Source organism: Mus caroli, chromosome 13 (assembly GCF_900094665.2).
Source record: "Mus caroli chromosome 13, CAROLI_EIJ_v1.1, whole genome shotgun sequence".
Classification (NCBI taxonomy): Eukaryota; Metazoa; Chordata; class Mammalia; order Rodentia; family Muridae; genus Mus; species Mus caroli.
Genome location: NC_034582.1, coordinates 16,597,693 through 16,614,201, shown reverse-complemented (window position 1 = coordinate 16,614,201; position 16,509 = coordinate 16,597,693). Strand labels below are relative to the sequence as shown.

The 16,509-nt window shown below is 43.2% G+C and overlaps 1 protein-coding gene across 3 annotated transcripts; it reads left to right on the top strand.

Annotated features, from left to right (window-relative positions):
- Nucleotides 1-587: 587 nt before the first annotated feature.
- LOC110308633 (zinc finger protein with KRAB and SCAN domains 3) lies at nucleotides 588-16,217 on the top strand. Of its 3 annotated transcripts, none has more exons than XM_021181055.1 (6): nucleotides 588-671; nucleotides 6,796-7,270; nucleotides 8,465-8,612; nucleotides 8,789-8,853; nucleotides 9,285-9,408; nucleotides 14,534-16,217. In XM_021181055.1, the coding sequence occupies exons 2-6, from the start codon at nucleotides 6,854-6,856 to the stop codon at nucleotides 15,439-15,441; spliced, it is 1,662 nt and encodes a 553-aa protein (XP_021036714.1). In that variant the 5' UTR covers nucleotides 588-671; nucleotides 6,796-6,853; the 3' UTR covers nucleotides 15,442-16,217. The 3 variants fall into 3 exon arrangements, with proteins under 3 accessions (XP_021036714.1, XP_021036713.1, XP_029324254.1); XM_021181054.1 differs by having other exon boundaries at nucleotides 6,793-7,270; XM_029468394.1 differs by lacking the exon at nucleotides 588-671 and adding an exon at nucleotides 692-951 and having other exon boundaries at nucleotides 6,793-7,270.
- Nucleotides 16,218-16,509: the final 292 nt, after the last annotated feature.

Sequence of the window (16,509 nt, the reverse complement as noted above, 5' to 3'; positions counted from 1 at the left end):
TGACTGCTGGGAAATGGAGAATTAGTCTCTCCCTGAGATGAGTCCTCTTATTATCTGTCCAAGGTTTCAAGACCTTGAAAACCTTGAAATCATATACACACAAATAACATAAAAAAAAAAACCTTAGCCAGTAGAATATGTACATATATAGATACAGATACAGATATCTCTATATCTGTAGAGATAGATATATACTTGTTCATGCACATACATATATACAACATATATACATATACATATACACAAACACACACACACACACACACATGAATGTAGCAATAACAAAGAAAAGAGGCTATCAGCTTGAGAGTGAGAGGGTAGGAAAAAGACTGGGGGAGGAAGGGGAGGAAGGAAAGTGATGTAATTCTACTTAAGTTAAAATTTTTTTCTTTTTACGAAGCAACCACAAAGAGGACGGAAAAGACTGGAGGAAGTAAAGGGAGGAGAGAAAATGTTGCATTGCTACTTCAGCTAAGAGAATTTCTTTTTAAAAGTCTTTTTACGAAGCAACCACCAAGAGGAGGGAGAAAGGGGGTGGGGGGGTGGGGCGGAGGAATCATAGAGTGTCGCTGGTGCCTAGAGAAGCCGGAAGTGCTCTGTGCCCCGCCCCCCGGGGTCGGACTTTCGACACTTTTGTGACTGCGGGGTGCTACGAGGTGCTGCGTTCGCGGGTGGGTTTGGGTCCCCTCCTGTTACCGTCCTCCCGCGGGGGCCGGCTGCTTGTGGGCGGTGGGGGTGGGACAAAACATCTTCCTCCGCGGCCTAGTGGCGCCGGGAAGATAAACTCGGTGGCCACTTAGGCCGAGCGCCCGACAGGGCCTCGGGCGCCTCGCCTCAGGCCGGTTCCGGGTGTCTGGTCAGTCTCAGGGCGTTTGGCGATGGGATTCTCGGGTCTTGTACTTAAGCTTTGAAAATGGGAGACGTCACAGTTTTGCTTTTCCTGGAGACAAGGTCAGTTCCAAGGTCTTTATTCTGGGGTCCTGGAAGAGAGCCAGAACTTTGGAATCGGGTTGCCTGGTCGAATCTGGCCTCAGCTCCTTTGTGATTTCTCCCCCAAGTCCCTTAACCTTTCTGTGTTTTGCTATTTTAGGGGATAATGATGTCGCCTAACTTACTGAATTGTTGTGAGGAGTAAATGGCTTCATTTGTGCAAAGGTGCTTAAAATAGTACCAGGCACGGGGTAATCTGCACAGTGTAAAGATAGCTGTTATTATTCCTGTTGCTTTTCCTAACTAGGACAGCACTTTCTCTTCATCGATTAGCCTTGGTACTGGCTGTTGTCTTTTGAATGTTAGTGCTATTTACCAGTTCTCTTTATAATGAATGACTTATGTATTTTAGGAGGGAAAATAGAACATTCTGGAAAAGAGCCTATCCCACAGCAAAGAGTAAAAGTGGTTTGTGTAGTGTCTTGTAGTGGTCAGGCTCACAGAGGTTTAAAATCCTGGGGATGCCTTTTTTTTTTTGGTGGGAGGAGGAGCTTGAGAAACAGGAGGAGCGTCTAACCGTGAAGAAGGATTAGGACCCTGGTGTAAGCAGTCATTGCTGCGGACCTGCCAGCTTTCTGACCCTCAGGGAGATTCCTCTCCAGTGTGAGAACCACAGGGATGGCTGATAGATGGAAGTGATGATAGGTAGATTGGCGATAGATTAGAGATAAGACGATCTGATCCTAAGTTCCCACTAACACCCTTTGTTCTTTTTGCAGGTTTTTAAAGCTAATATTGACCATATACAGTTTGCCATGGTCATTGAGTTGATGCCTCTTGTGGTCTTTGAAAGTCCTTTCATCTTCCTTCTTTTTCTTAAGGAATTTGGATCTTTAACCTCCTGAGGGTATACAGGGATCCCTGTAGCATTCTTTTCTCTATTTGTAACTTAACAAAAAACAAAAACAAAAACAAAACCCTTGTCTTTGGTTTACTTATTTGGCAAACGCTTGTGTTGGTAAACAGTCTTCTGGTCCGGTACCTTTGTACTCTGCCCAGTTGGTGAGACTCCAGATAGGAAAGCTGACAAAACGGGACTGTGTGAAATGATTATTAAGATTGTATCAGTGTTCATTTTTCCAGCCTCAGCTCTACTCTTACCTTCCTTGATCCCAACAAAATGCTTTGGACTGTACTCAGGAAAGAAAGAAGATAAGATTTTGTTTACTATTTAAAATTACATTAGTAAAGATTTGAATGTGAGTCAGAGAGAACTCCAACTCACCTGCAATAGTAGGCCCACCATTCAGCCATAAATCTTGTAATCCTCTTCAGCCATGCTTTTCCTGCCTTTCCCCTGGTCTTCCCCTTTCCTTCATCTGTCCTTACCTGCCTCCCTTTTCCTTCCTTTTCCTGCTTTCCTACCCCTTTCTTCCTTTCATTCTTTTTACAGCTAACTAGAGGCCAAGACAACAGATCCCTTCATCTGCAGGTACAGCAATGTGCTATAAAGTAGGAACTTTAATTTAGACATACTATCATGAACAGAATTGATAGTAATTCCTTAATATTGCATTCATGCTTTCCTGATTGACCCATAAGTGTCTTTTTACAGTTAAAGCATACTATATTTAAACTACATAGTATGTATAGAATTGCTGTCCCTTGTAGTCTATGATAGTCCACCTTCCTTTTGCTTCCTCTTTAAAAGTAACATTTATTTGTGGGAGAACTTGGGTTTTCAATATTCTCACATCAGTTGCTTTATTCTACTGATACTTGGGGGGGGGGCGGGGATCTTCTCTTTAGCTTCTTAGTTCTCAAACTTGGCTGTACTTTGGATCACGCACTAAGTTCTCAGGTACTGAGGCCTGTGACCCACCCCCAGAGGCTACTTCAATTCACCTTGACTGTCCAACTATTAGGAGGCTTTCAAAGCTTCCCAGTGGTTCTCTTACATAGTATAACTTTAATACTTTTAATTTGTTCTTGTGTTTTTTTCCTGTACATGAGTTCATGGACATAGAGGCTTGATTAAATTTAGGTTTACTTATTTGAATAAAATTATATTATTTCAGCTCTCTTGTGGCAGCTAATTAGGAAGTATTTTCTGATTCTTTGTAAGAGTGTCCGTCCCACCCCCTGTGTGATGGTTCACAGCAGGACTGTCCGCTCTTGGGAGCTGAGGCAAGAAGATTGCCGAGAGTAAAAAGAAAAAAACGAATGAGTTGAGGTTACCGAACTCCTGTCACCCGAGTTATCTCATAAATCGTAGGAAATTGGAGTGAGAAATAGAAATTCAGGTGGGCACAGACTTGGAACTGTCTTTTCCCTTAGTAATTCTAGCTTACCTGTTCTGATCTCATTTCACTGAGTAAAGAGGGATGAACTGCCGTCTCAGTGTGCCTACAGAACTTTGCAGTCAGTCCTAGTTTAAAATCTAGTTTGAATCCTGATTCAAAGGAATTGGGTCTTCTGTCCCTTTTAGGTTGCCTACGTCTCACAGCTTCTGGGAAGCTGTGAAAAACTGAGGCATTGACTACTTAAGATGTGACATTTCCAAGGTCATACTTCTGATAGAGATAGGGAAAGAGCATTTGTATGTAAATGTTGTCTTATTACAGCGGCTATGTTCTACCTCGGGTGGGATTCTCAGCCAGCCTTCTCTGTCATGGACTATGCCAACTTTGGCTGCCTTGTGAAGCACATTGGGCAGCTACTGAATGCCCATTTAACACTTACAGCTTTTATGGTTACACAGTGAAAGAAAGGGAGGGTGCTTCCTTTACTCGTTCTGTATGGGTCAGAGAACTCCAGTACATCTGCCCATCCATCTGCTGTCCGTTGTCCAACCATGGAAATAAGCTTGCCTGCCTGTGTACTCTGGAGGCAGCCTTTGTCCTTACCTTCTTACCAGGTAACTCCCTTCTCTGGTTTAAGTTTTCTATAAGCTTTTATCACCAAGATATATCAGCCTGTTTTCCAGTTTTGAAGTTTACATTTTTGTGAGTTGTATGTTTGTGTTCCAATGTTTGTGCATGTGTCTATACTGGTACATGCACACATGTGTGAACATGGAAGCCAGAGATCTGTATTAAATGTCTTCTATTGCTTTCCACCTTTATTTTTATTTAATTATCTATGTTTTTGAGATAGGGTCTCTCACTCTACCTAGAGCTCACCAGTTGGGTAAGAGTTGGCCAACAACTCTAGGGCTCCTCTCATCTCTACATCCCCAGTGCTGGAATGGCAGATGCTTGCCACCCTGTGGTGGTTTGCATGGTTGCTGAGGATCTGAACTCAGGTTCTCAACCGTGTGTCACAGGTACTTTATTGACTAAGCTGTATTCCTAGCCCCTATATTTGGACTCTCCCAATAGTGGATTATAGTTCCCAAGGTGACATTTAGCAACTCTGGAGGTGCTATTGTCATCTAGTGGGCAGAGACCAGGAGTGCTGCTAACTATTCTAATAGCTATCAGGTAGTCCCATCTTTTTTATACCATAGAGGTAACCTCATTTAAAATGTCTGAACTTGAGAAAAATAGCCTTGGAATGAGTTTTAGAAAAAGAAAAAAAAAAAGGCATTTGTGTTTATTTAGTCTTTTCTCTTACACAGTAATTCTGTTTCTGCTATATATTAATATCTGAGAAATAGAAAAACAAGGTGAGGATATTTGTTTTCAAGAAACTCACAATCCAGTGGGCTAGACAATCTATTTATTTAGAAAGATAGTTTTAGTATATACCCTGAATTGCCCTAGATTTCACTATGTAGACCAGGCTGGCATTAAACATGCAGCTCTCCTCCTGTCTCTGTCTGATGAGTGCTGGGATTACAAGTATCCTCCATCAAGCCTGGCTGACAGGTTTTATTTGGCATTCCCAAAGTTCTAGCAGGGGGTTGTAGAAACTGATACTAGCTTGAATGAAAACATATATGCCCTGGTTAGGAATTTTAGATCACTGTCTGTTCGAAGCTTGGGAGAATAGGGTAGGAAAGCATGTGTTCGTGTTCATTAGGCTGGGAATGATAATGCTAAATAGCTGTGCGGCTAGAGACACAGCAGATCTGAGAGACATTCTAGGGTAGAACAGATTGGAGTAGATGATTTATGTTGAAGCTGAGAAGAGGCAGTTACAGGAGTATGAGGATGCCTATGGGTAGAGCTGCAACATGTAGAGAATGCTGCAATGGGAAAGTGGGAGAAAGCAAGAGACTTAGCTTTGCTTGAAGCATGTTGACTTAGGTTTGTTTGTAAAATTTCCACTTAGAACTATCAGGGCAGCAACTCAAGATAGGGACCAAGAGTCTTTATCTAAGAAATAGGAGCTCAATAAAATCTTGCAAGGGACTCAAGAATGTGGGGCAGGGGGGTCAAGAACAGACGCCATAGCCCATTCTTACTTAGAAGGAGAAAGGCCAGTAAACTGTTTTGTAATGCACTATACTTTATTAGTTGGCAGTGATATCTACTCACCACATGCTAGCCACTATTCACAGTGCTCACATTTCTATCTGTTGTCCCTAACCTGTTAACATATGAGGAAATCAAGGCACAGAGATGAGTGATTTACCAAAGTTACCCATTTGGCTTGAGCCAAACCAGAATTGAGATCAGGAATCTTAGCTTTGGGGTCTACATACCTAATCAGACTGAAGGAGGGCATTAAAGAGACAATAAAGAGGCAACAGAAGAAAAAAGGTCCCATAACCCAGGGACAAGAGAATTTCTAGACACAAACAGTAACTTCAGCCTGGTTACCTGAGCAGCCGTGGAACACAGGAACTGAAAGAAGCTTTTTTGGGTACAAAGGCGTATGATCTATATCTATGTTGAGACCTTGGCAGAAAGAAAACTAGAGTTGGAGTATGGGGGTCTTTGGTCCTGAAGGATAGCAGGCTGGATAGGTGGGATCTTGCCCTCATGGAGCTTTTCCTATTTTCTAGATGTAAAACACAAGATTTCTCTTTTTGATGCTAGCTTGACAATTACACAAGCTTAAGTCTGCATTCACCTCATTGTTAACCTTACACTAGTACACAATCTTTTCCTAAGCAAACCACATTTTTCATATACTTTTGGTCTCTCCCTATGGATTTGAATAAGAGCCGTGAACACTAGTCATGTGTGGCACAGCCTGAATGCTATCCTGTTTGAAATTTCTTCTGCTAAATTACTCCATTGTTTTTTAATTCACTCTCAAGTTCTCTTAGCAAGGACAGAATGCAGCTACTTTGCCAGAATGTAAACATAAACAAATTTTACTAGCTAGGCCTCCTCTGCTCACATATTTCTGGCATTCTGGAATTCCAAACTCCCACCTGGTAAGCTTTACTTATATACATAGGGGCTTACCCTACAGCTGCGAACTGTTCTCTCCACAAACCAGTCCACAGTTGTAAGGAACACATGGTCAAGTTTATCACAGCAGTGGCTGCTGCTCCGGACTTGTTACGTTAGTTACTTTCTTGTTGCGATGACAAAATACCAACAGAAGCAAACAAAGTTTAGTTTGGTTGACAGTTTGAGGGTACAATCCATCAAGGGAACAGCTACTCACATTCTGACTAGTGAGGATTCGGAGAGGTACGCTGGTTCCCCATTTGCTATCACCTTGACTGTGCCCCGAGCCCATGGAATCACACCACCCACAGTCATGGTGGATCTTCTGACTTACATTCAATCTCTCCAGAACACCCTCACAGACATTTATGATTCTAAATCCCACAAGATGGCACAGAGACATTTGAACGTGGGGATCTCCTTAGCTGCTCCTTGGCATTTCCCTGGAGTCCTGAGCCTAGGAGGAGGGGAACATTTGCAACTATAGTGGCTTATGGTTCTCTCCACCTCTCAGTAGTCTTTTACAGAACTACAACTCACAGCTACAGTGAAACGGGACAACTGCTTGGTTCGGGATGGCTAGAGAATCAAGGGAAAGCACAACCCTGGACTCACACTCTGCAGAAGACCAGATGGAGCTACTGGTCATAAAGGTGGAACAAGAAGAGGCCTCCCCCTTGGCAGAGGAGACCAGTTGGCTGGGCAGTCCTGGGCCTGACCGCTCCCGCCAGCGCTTCCGTGCTTTCCGCTACCCAGAGGCAGCCGGGCCCCGGCAGGCGCTGAGCCGGCTCCGCGAGCTCTGCAGACAGTGGCTGCGGCCAGACATGCACAGCAAGGAGCAGATCCTGGAGCTGCTGGTGCTGGAGCAGTTCCTGACCATCCTGCCAGGGGAGCTGCAGGCCTGGGTGCGCGAGCAGCACCCCGACAGCGGGGAGGAGGTGGTGGCGCTGCTGGAGTACTTGGACAGGCAGCTGGATGACACACCTCCACAGGTAGAAGGAACAGGTTTAGTTAGACCCATGCCCTGTGCCTGTCAGAAACCAAACAAGAGCCAAGGAAGGCATTGCTTAGAGCCCGCAAAGTCTGTCTATGCTGGAAACCTGAGGCAACCAGCGAACTGACCTGGGCCCCTCAGGATAATTAATCGCATAAAGGAAAATAAAAGGATTGTGGAAGAACTCAGTCCTAGTGAGGCTGGGGTAGAATGTGTCGAGCAGAGCAGTGAAAGGTTACATAGGTACTTCTTACTCGTGTGTTGAGTAAGACACAAGGACAGGTTTGAGCAGTGGAATAGGCACAAATGACTTTGTAGGTGTTTTATTGGCTTGTCACATGAAACAACATCTGCAGTGGCTTGCTGGCAGTAATATGGTGCTTATGCCATGTCCCTTGGTAGTTCTGGTTGACAGTGGAGGGGAATTCTATGGTTTTCTTAGATCCTAGAATCTAAAAAGGTTATTTTGGGGCTTGCGGTTTTGTTTTTTTCCTATCCAGATTTATGGGTTCCTTGTTTAAACCTCTGGTAGAAAACAGGCCAGGTTTAACTTCCACCTCTGGCGTGTTTTAGCAGACAATTTCCTCTTTCATTCCTAGTGTTTTTGTACTGGAGAACTCATGGCCTTCTAACCAAAGACCAAGGCCAAGGTTCTGCACTTGGGAGTTATTTCCTGACTTTTGTAACAGTGAGAAGTCGCCACAATTCTCTGAACTTTATCCTGTATTAAAGATGTGGAAAGGCTGAGCAGCAGAAGAGAACGGCTTGGAAACTGACTTAGTGATCTAGAAGCAAACCTGCATCTGGCAGGACAGGACAGGCCTTAATGGGTGGTTTCATGTAGCTTACTGCTTTCACTCACTCTGTAGACTAAACTAGAATTACCATCCTCAGTTTTCTGATAAGAAATTTGCAGGTGACGGGTTTGTATCACCATTTTCCTAAAGTGGTTCATAAATCTGTATGTGTATAATAAGCATTGATCGGACTGTGGAAATACTTGCCTAACTTCCCATCTTAGCTTTGCCATTTAGTAGCATGATTTTGGATAAGTTGTGCCCTTATGAAGGAATTGTTTCTATTAAATGAGTACATATTTGTAGAATTTGGATACAATGCCAAGCTGATAGGAAATGTCTTTGGAAATGTCTAATAAATAGATAGAAAATAAAAATGAATGAATGACTTCCAGGTTCCAGATGATGACGATGGGCAGGAACTCCTTTGCTCCAAGGCAGTACTGCTGACATCAGCTCAGGGCTCAGAAAGTAGCCAGATGGAGCCCATGGAGCCTCTGCTTAAGCAGGAGTCCTTGGGATCCCTGCCCTCAGAAGTTAGAGGTTAGTATTACTAGGCTTTATGGGTATTTTGGTTTTGGGTTCCCCCCTCCCTTCTTAAAACATTTTATAAACTTGTATTTGCATAAATTTATTAGTCAAGATTTTAAACCTGGGTTTTACAATGCAAGAAGGCTGATGCTAGAGTGAGTCTCACCCAGAGCTTCTTTTTGTCATAGTCACCCACGTGGGGCACTGTGGAGAAGATGGAGTGACAGCTACTAGGCTCACATCGGAATTACAGGTGAATTAGAGCTGTTTTCCCTCCTCAACATTCTTTACTAGTAGTGTGCTTCTCCACACTCATCTCCATCCCTAGCCTCAATTCTCCACCCAGTTCCTAGTTGGGATGTGAATTTCCTTGTCCATTTCAAGGTTTGTTTACTGTTTAACTTTGAATAGCATTTTTAAAAATTTATTTAATCTTATTTTATGTGCATTGGTATGAGGGTGTCAGATACCTTGGAACTACAGTTACAGACAGTTGTGAACTGCCATGTGGATACTGGAAATTGAACCCAGGTCCTCTGAAAGAATAGATAGTGCCCTTAACCACTGAGCCCCTCACACAACATTCTTGAGGTCTCACCATTTGGGGATGGGATAGAAAGGTTGTGAGCTTGCAACCCAGATATTTACCTATTCCATCTCTTTGGTGGAATTTTACTCTTTTAGGGGTTGCTGAAAATGGAAGATGTAGCCCCAGTCCTTTCCCCCAGATGGACAGAGCAGGATTCATCTCAGATGAACCTCTACAAAGATGGAATGCAGGAGAACTCTGGCAGCCTGGTTTCCCTGGGTAAGACTGATGAGTACCAATTTCTAATCAGGCTTCTTGCTATCTTTTATATAGTAGAACCTACTTCCCCATGAGGCTGTTAAAAGCTGTTGAGTTCATTATGTTTGAAACACTGTTATTGACTAGCTCCTTCCTGCTTATAACTGTGGTTCTTTATCCTTTGTCTTAGTTAGGGTTTCTATTGCTATGACAAAACACTATAACCAAAAGCAACTTGGAGAAGAAAGGATTTATTTCAACTTACAGTTCCACATCATAGTCCACCATCAAAGGAAGTCAAGACAGGAACTCAAAGCAGGAGCCTGGAGGTAGAAACAACAGCTGCAGAAGAGTACTGCTTACTGGCTTGCTCCTCATGGCCTAATCAGTCTGTTTTCTTGTGTACTTCAGGGACACTTGCTCAGGACTGGCACTGCCACAATGAGCTAGGTCTTCCCACATTGACAGTTAATCGAGGAAATGTCCCCACAAACTTGCCTACAGGCCAGTCTAATAGAGGAATCTTCTCAATTAAGATTCCTTCTTCCCAGGTAAGTCTAGGTTTGTGTCAAGTTGACAAGAACCAGTAGCATACACAATGTTGCAGTGACAGCGAATGGGATAAAGCATAGAATCCCCTGTACTGTTCTGGCTGAGAGGACATGCTCAGGGAATACTTAGTGCTGAAGGGTGCACATCTTACAGGGACAGCACTCTTGCTGAGCATGCATGAAATCATGGCTTCAAAGAACTGCAAAAAAAAATCTTTTCCTTTCCCTTCCTGTTCCTATCCATGACTAGCAAAAAGACTGAGGAGCCTCTCCACAAGACATGGGTTATGGAATCAATGGTTAGAAGCAACATTAAACACCAGCCATAGGCCCTAACACCTAAAGCAAGGACACAGTAGGTTACAAGATTTGTCAAATGTCACATGCTTGGTAGCATGGTAGGGCCTTCAGTTTTTCGCAGAGAATTGATGATCTCTTCTGGTGTGCCTGCCACTGCCAGGTCACAGTTTACCAGAACTACTTTTGTCTTTGTCCCAGTTGAGTTTCTATTCCTGCAACAAAACACCATGACCAAAAAGCACATTAGGAGGAAAGGGTCTAATCAGCTTACATATCTACATTGCTGTTCATCACTGAAGGAAGTCAGGACAGGAACTCAAATAGAGCAAGACCCTGGAGGCAGGAACTTGTGCAGAAGCCATGGAGGGTGGGGGTCAGGGGATCCTGCTTACTGACTTGCTTTCCATGGCTTACTCAGCCTGCTTTCTTATAGAACTCCGGACTGCCAGCTCAGGGGTGGCACCACCCACAATGGGCTGGGCAGTCCCCCAACAATCACAAATTGGGAAAATGCCTTATAGCTGGATCTCATGGAGGCATTTCCTCAACTTAGGCTTCTTCCTCTCTGATGACACACAAACACATCACTATTAAGCTACAACCCTTCCTTTCTTATTCATTCCCAAGATATAACATTAAAATCTTTGTCTTGGTTAGGGTTTTACTACTTTGAACAGACACCATGACCAAAACAACTCTAATAAGGACAACATTAATTGGGGCTGGCTTACAGCTTCAGAGGTTCAGTCCATTAACATCAAGGTGGGAGCATGGCAACATCCAGGCAGTCATGGTGCAGGAAAAGCTGAGAGTTTTACCTTGTCATCTGAAGACTGCTAGGAGAAGACTGGCTCCCACAAGGTTAGCAGGAGGTCTCAAAGCTCACACCCACAGTGACATACTTCCTCCCAAAAGACCACATCTACTCCAACAACGCCACACCTCCAAATAGTGCCATTCCTGGACAAACCATATTTAAACCTCCACATTCATGAATAACTTTAAAAATTGCAGTCTTTACAAATTCAAACACATTAAATTAAAAGTCCAGGGGACTAGAGAGAGAGATGGCTCAGCAGTTAAGACCACTGACAGCTTTTCCAGAGGTCCTGAGTTCAATTCCCAGCAACCACATGGTGGCTCACAACCATCTATAATGGGATCTGATGCCCTTTTCTGGAATGAAGCTGTACATGCAGGTAGACCACTCATATACAAAAATAAATCTTTAAAAAATAAAATTAAAAGTCCAAAGTCTTAGATGTGAGCACCAATAAAAATCAAAATTAAATGAAATTCCTCCAAGAGGGAAGACAGGGGACAGAAACCATTTGCACCAGGTAAAACCAAACCAGCAGTATAAATAACTCAACATCCAATTATCTGGGATTCACTCAGTCTTCTGGGATCCCCCAAAGGGCTTGAATCAGTTCTGTGGCTCTACCCTTTGCATCGCTCAAAACTTATCTTCTAGGCTCTAGCTGGCTCCATTCTACTGCTGCTGCTTTCTTGGTGATCATTCCATGATACTGACATCTCCAAAATGTTCTTCTGTTGCAACTAGGCTGCACCTTCTCAAATAGCCTCTCATAGACTCTCTTCATGGTGCCAAGCTTCAAATTCTTTGCATGATCCCCTGGACCTTCAATTGCTACCAAGGCTGCACCTTCACCAATGGCCTTTCCTGGCCTCTCACAGTGCCAAGCCTCAGCTGTTCTCGTGACCCCTTCATGCCTTCAAAACCAGTACCAGCTGGGTGACCCTTACACATTACCAAGTCCCGCTGCTAGCAATAAGTACAACCTTAACCACCTCTGGAACATACCTTCTAAGTGCTGATTCTTAGACAACACTTCCCAGAAGATGCCACCTCAGTGATGCTGGTCTCTTCTTAANCACTGCTAATTCCTTAGTTCCAGCTAGCCAGCATCAATTGTCCCAGGAAAGCAAAGGTTTCACTTCAGCCGTGCTGGTCTTAATTGTGGCTGACTCTTAAACCCCAGATGACCAGAATGGCAGAATCTTAATTCAAAATAACAAAATGGCCCATCACACTAAGCTCTCAACACTCAGTGGCTTTTCTAACTCAAAATTCTTCCACAATCCTCCCAAAAACATGGTCAGGTCTGTCATAGCAATACCCCAAATCCTACTACCAATTTGCCTTATTTTCTTTCTATTGCTGCAATAAAACGCCATGACCAAAAAGCAAGTTGGGGAGGAAAGGGTGTACTCATCTTACATACTCATCTTACAGTTCCACATTGCTGTTCATCACTGAAGGAAGTCAGGACAGGAACTCAAACAGCATAAGATCCTGGAGGCAGGAGCTGATACAGAAGCCATGGACAAAAGTAGCTTACTCAGGCTTGCTTCCCCTGGCTTGCTCAGCTTGCTCAACCTATGTTCTTATAGAACCCAGGACTGACAGTCCGTGGATAGAACCAGGCACAGTGGGCTGGGCCCTCCCCAGTTGATCACTAATTGAGAAAATGTCATATAGGTGGACCTCCTAGAGGCATTTCCTTAACTGAGGCTGTTCCTCTCATGACTTTAGCTTGTGTCAAGTTGCCACAAAACCAACCAATACAATCTTTATCACAAACAGATGTGAACACTGCAGAATTCCTTTCAGAATTGCCCTGTTTTCTGTTGCTTCCTGTGTTCAGTCTTTCTTACATCTGTTCTAGTTTCTTTTCTGTTGCTATAATAAATGCTATGACTCCTTGAGGGAGTAAAGGGTTTATTTTTATCCCATAGTCTTTGATTGAAGGAAGTCCTTGCATGAACTCATACAGGAACCTGAGGGCACAGACTGAAGCAGAGACCACTGAGAAATGCTAACTGGCCTACTTCCTGGGATGGTTTGTATATGCTCGGCCCAGGGAGTGGCACTATTAGAAGGTTGAAGTAGGTGTGTCACTGGGGTGGGGGGTGGGGGTGCTTTCAGACCCTTATCCTAGCTCCCTGGAAGCCAGTATTCTGCTAGCAGCCTTCAGATGAACATGTAGAACTCCAGCTCCTCCTACACCATGCCTGCCTGGATGCTGCCATGTTCCCAACTTCATAATGGACTGAACCTCTGAACCAGTAAGCTAGCCCCAATTAAATGTTGTCCTTATAGGAGCTGCCTTGGTCATGGTGTCTGTTCACAGCAGTAAAACCCTAAGACACTACCTGACTTTCTTCTACAATCAGGACTACCTCACCAGGGATGGCACCACTGATAATATGCTGGGTACTTCCACATCAGTGATTAAACAAGAAAATGCCCCCACAGACTTGCCACAGACCTACCAAATGGAAAGGATTCCTCATTTGAGATACCCTTATAGTTTGTGTCAAATTGACAAAAAGTCACTAGCATAAGTTAGTTGACTCTTGTCAAATACATCCATTATTAAAGCATAACCTTTCCTTTCTTGTTTATACCCAAGGCCTTGTTAATATTCCAACCTAAAACAGCATAATTTGATAAATCTCAAAGTCTTTAAAAAAAAAAAAACTCAACATTTTAAAATTTAGAATCTCTTTAACTTTTGGTTCCTGTGAAATTAAGACCAAGTCAAGGGCTAGAGAGATGGCTCAGAAGTCAAGCACACTGGCCCCTCTTATAAAGGTCCTGACTTCAATTCCCAGCAACCACATGGTGGCTTATAATCATCTGTAATGAGGTCTGGTGTTCTCTTCTGCCCAGCAGGCATATGTGCAGGCAGAATACTGTATACATAATAAATAAATAAATAAATCTTAAAAAAGAAAAAGAACAAGTCAAAAGATTTACTCCAAAAGGAAAGCACTGGGGCATAAAACCAATCACATTTAAGCAAAGCCAAAGTCCAGCAGTATAGCTTCAAATCTTGTAATTCAGTATTCAAGATCTATGACTCACTAATGACATTCTGGCCTCTGAAGGGCTTAGCTCTATTTCTTTCCAGAAGAGAAAGTGAAGTATTTAATCTTAGGTACATGTCTTTGCTGCCTTCCTATTAGTACACCTTCGGGGTTCCTCTACAACCTCCACTGTGTATCTGCAGGAATCCTTAGTTCTCACCAACCACTTTCTCTCCACTCCCACTATTCCTGGTTATGCCCTTCTTCCAACAACCCCATTCCTGCCTTCATGCCTCAGTAGCTCTTCTGTTATCCTCCTTTTTGTTCCATCCTGATTTCTGCACTTAAATGCTTAATAACCTTGCTGAACACATAGACCTTTATGATTATTGTCTCTATGCTATTCATTACAGTGTTCCTGTGCAAAGCATAATTAACAATTATTGGCATTTGTGTTTCAGATCAGGACATGCAGACTAAGGTTAGGGACTTGCCTCGAGCTGAAGAATACAGGGAACAAAAGCCTGAGCAGACAGTGTGCTTCCTGGGTGAAGACACTGTCCCGATTCCTACAGGTGCAGAAGCCAGTGAGCAGGAAAGCAAGTTACAGACAACACAGAAGAGTGCCACAGGAACCAGGCGGTTCTATTGCCGTGAATGTGGGAAGAGCTTTGCTCAGAGTTCAGGCCTAAGTAAACACAAAAGAATCCACACTGGATTGAAACCCTATGAATGTGAGGAGTGTGGCAAAGCCTTCATTGGAAGCTCAGCTCTCATTATTCATCAGAGAGTTCACACTGGTGAGAAGCCATATGAGTGTGAAGAATGTGGTAAGGCCTTCAGTCACAGCTCAGATCTCATCAAACACCAGAGAACCCACACTGGGGAAAAGCCCTACGAGTGTGATGACTGTGGGAAAACCTTCACTCAGAGCTGCAGCCTTCTTGAACATCACAGAATTCACACTGGGGAGAAGCCATACCAGTGCAACATGTGTCCCAAAGCCTTTAGGCGTAGCTCACATCTTCTGAGACATCAGAGGACCCATACTGGGGATAAAGATTTTTTTGTTCCAGAACCTTACTGGGAAAGTCAGAGTAGGGTGGAAAGCCATTGGGAAAATATTGAAACTCCTGTATCTTATCAATGTAATGATTGTGAGAGAAGTTTCAGTAGGATTACAAGCCTTATTGAACACCAAAAAGTACACACTGGTGAGAAGCCCTTTGAGTGCCAAACCTGTGGAAAAGGCTTCACCCGACCTTCATACCTTATTCAACATCAGAGAAGACACACGGGGAAGAAAACTTCTGTCACAGTGACCCCTGCTGTACATTCCGAAGTTGGTGTTCAACTGTCATTGAACTGAAGCCACTCTGTAGTTCTTAATGACTGCAGAAGTCATAGGCTGGGGCTCTATTTGATAATGTACATTCTCAGATATTAGGAATCTGGCTAAGACTTATCTTCTACATTCTAGAAGGTGACTAGGAAAAAAAAAACTAATTTCATAGAAGAGTTGTCTACAAGTTCTCACCCATTGGAACTAAATGGGCTTCCTGACTGTCAAATTGCCTTCCCTTGTCCTGCACTTCATATCTCTTGAGGGAATGGTTATGCTTTGGGGGTGTTGCTCTGATCCTTCATTAGGCCATTGGGCCCTTCACATGTGGTCAGACTTGGAACTCTTATGTCCTGCTTTGTGCCTTGTATACAGGTGCTAATAAACATTTATTAAATATACAGGTGAGATTTCCTACATAGCTCTGAAAACCCATTATCTGGAAATTCTCACCAAGACCATTTGTATATCTTTAAAAATGATGTTTTAGATTGAATCAATGTAGAACTGCTTTGTTTTTGTTTTTTGCCAAGTACCCCAACTTGGCAGGGCAGAGGTGAAGGTGAGGTTACTATGCTAAAATCCTTTAATCCTTTACCTAATTTAGGAATTCTGTGAGAGTGCCTTAAACAGCTTTCTTAGCATTAAATCATTGTGAATGTGCCACCCATGGAATTCCACTAATATTTTTTTCCTGTTAATTTTGTTACTCTTGAGAGAACAAAAAGAAAAAAAAAAAACTTTCCTACTCATGTAGTGTAAAAATCAGTTTCAGAATAAAGTGATCAATGTCTAAGGCTCAACCTGTTGGTTCTTACTTGGGTGGTTATCTTGGGTCTAACCAAGAGTTCCTGCATCCTCATATCTCATAAGCACTGTGCTAAGACAGTCCATATGATACAGCAGAGTTACTAAAGGATCTGGTATGTGTGGGACAAGAGTTGGCAGGAGCTTCCCTACTGAGTAAGCAGCAGTTGGTCTCTTGATGTGCTGTGTTCCACACTGCTTAGTATAGGGAGGGGGGTTTCATAAGTTACACTCCATAAGCGGTGACATTGCTTGCTTGCTGTGTCCTTGTATGACGAGATTACTAAG

What these genes read in the sequence shown, in the direction of transcription:
- LOC110308633 (XM_021181055.1), top strand. Translation starts at nt 6,854, where the DNA reads ATGGCTAGAGAATCAAGGGAAAGCACAACCCTGGACTCACACTCTGCA. An exon ending in TGGATGACACACCTCCACAG is followed by an intron (nt 7,271 to 8,464) that starts GTAGAAGGAACA and finishes AATGACTTCCAG; the next exon opens with GTTCCAGATGATGACGATGG. An exon ending in TGGCAGCCTGGTTTCCCTGG is followed by an intron (nt 9,409 to 14,533) that starts GTAAGACTGATG and finishes TTTGTGTTTCAG; the next exon opens with ATCAGGACATGCAGACTAAG.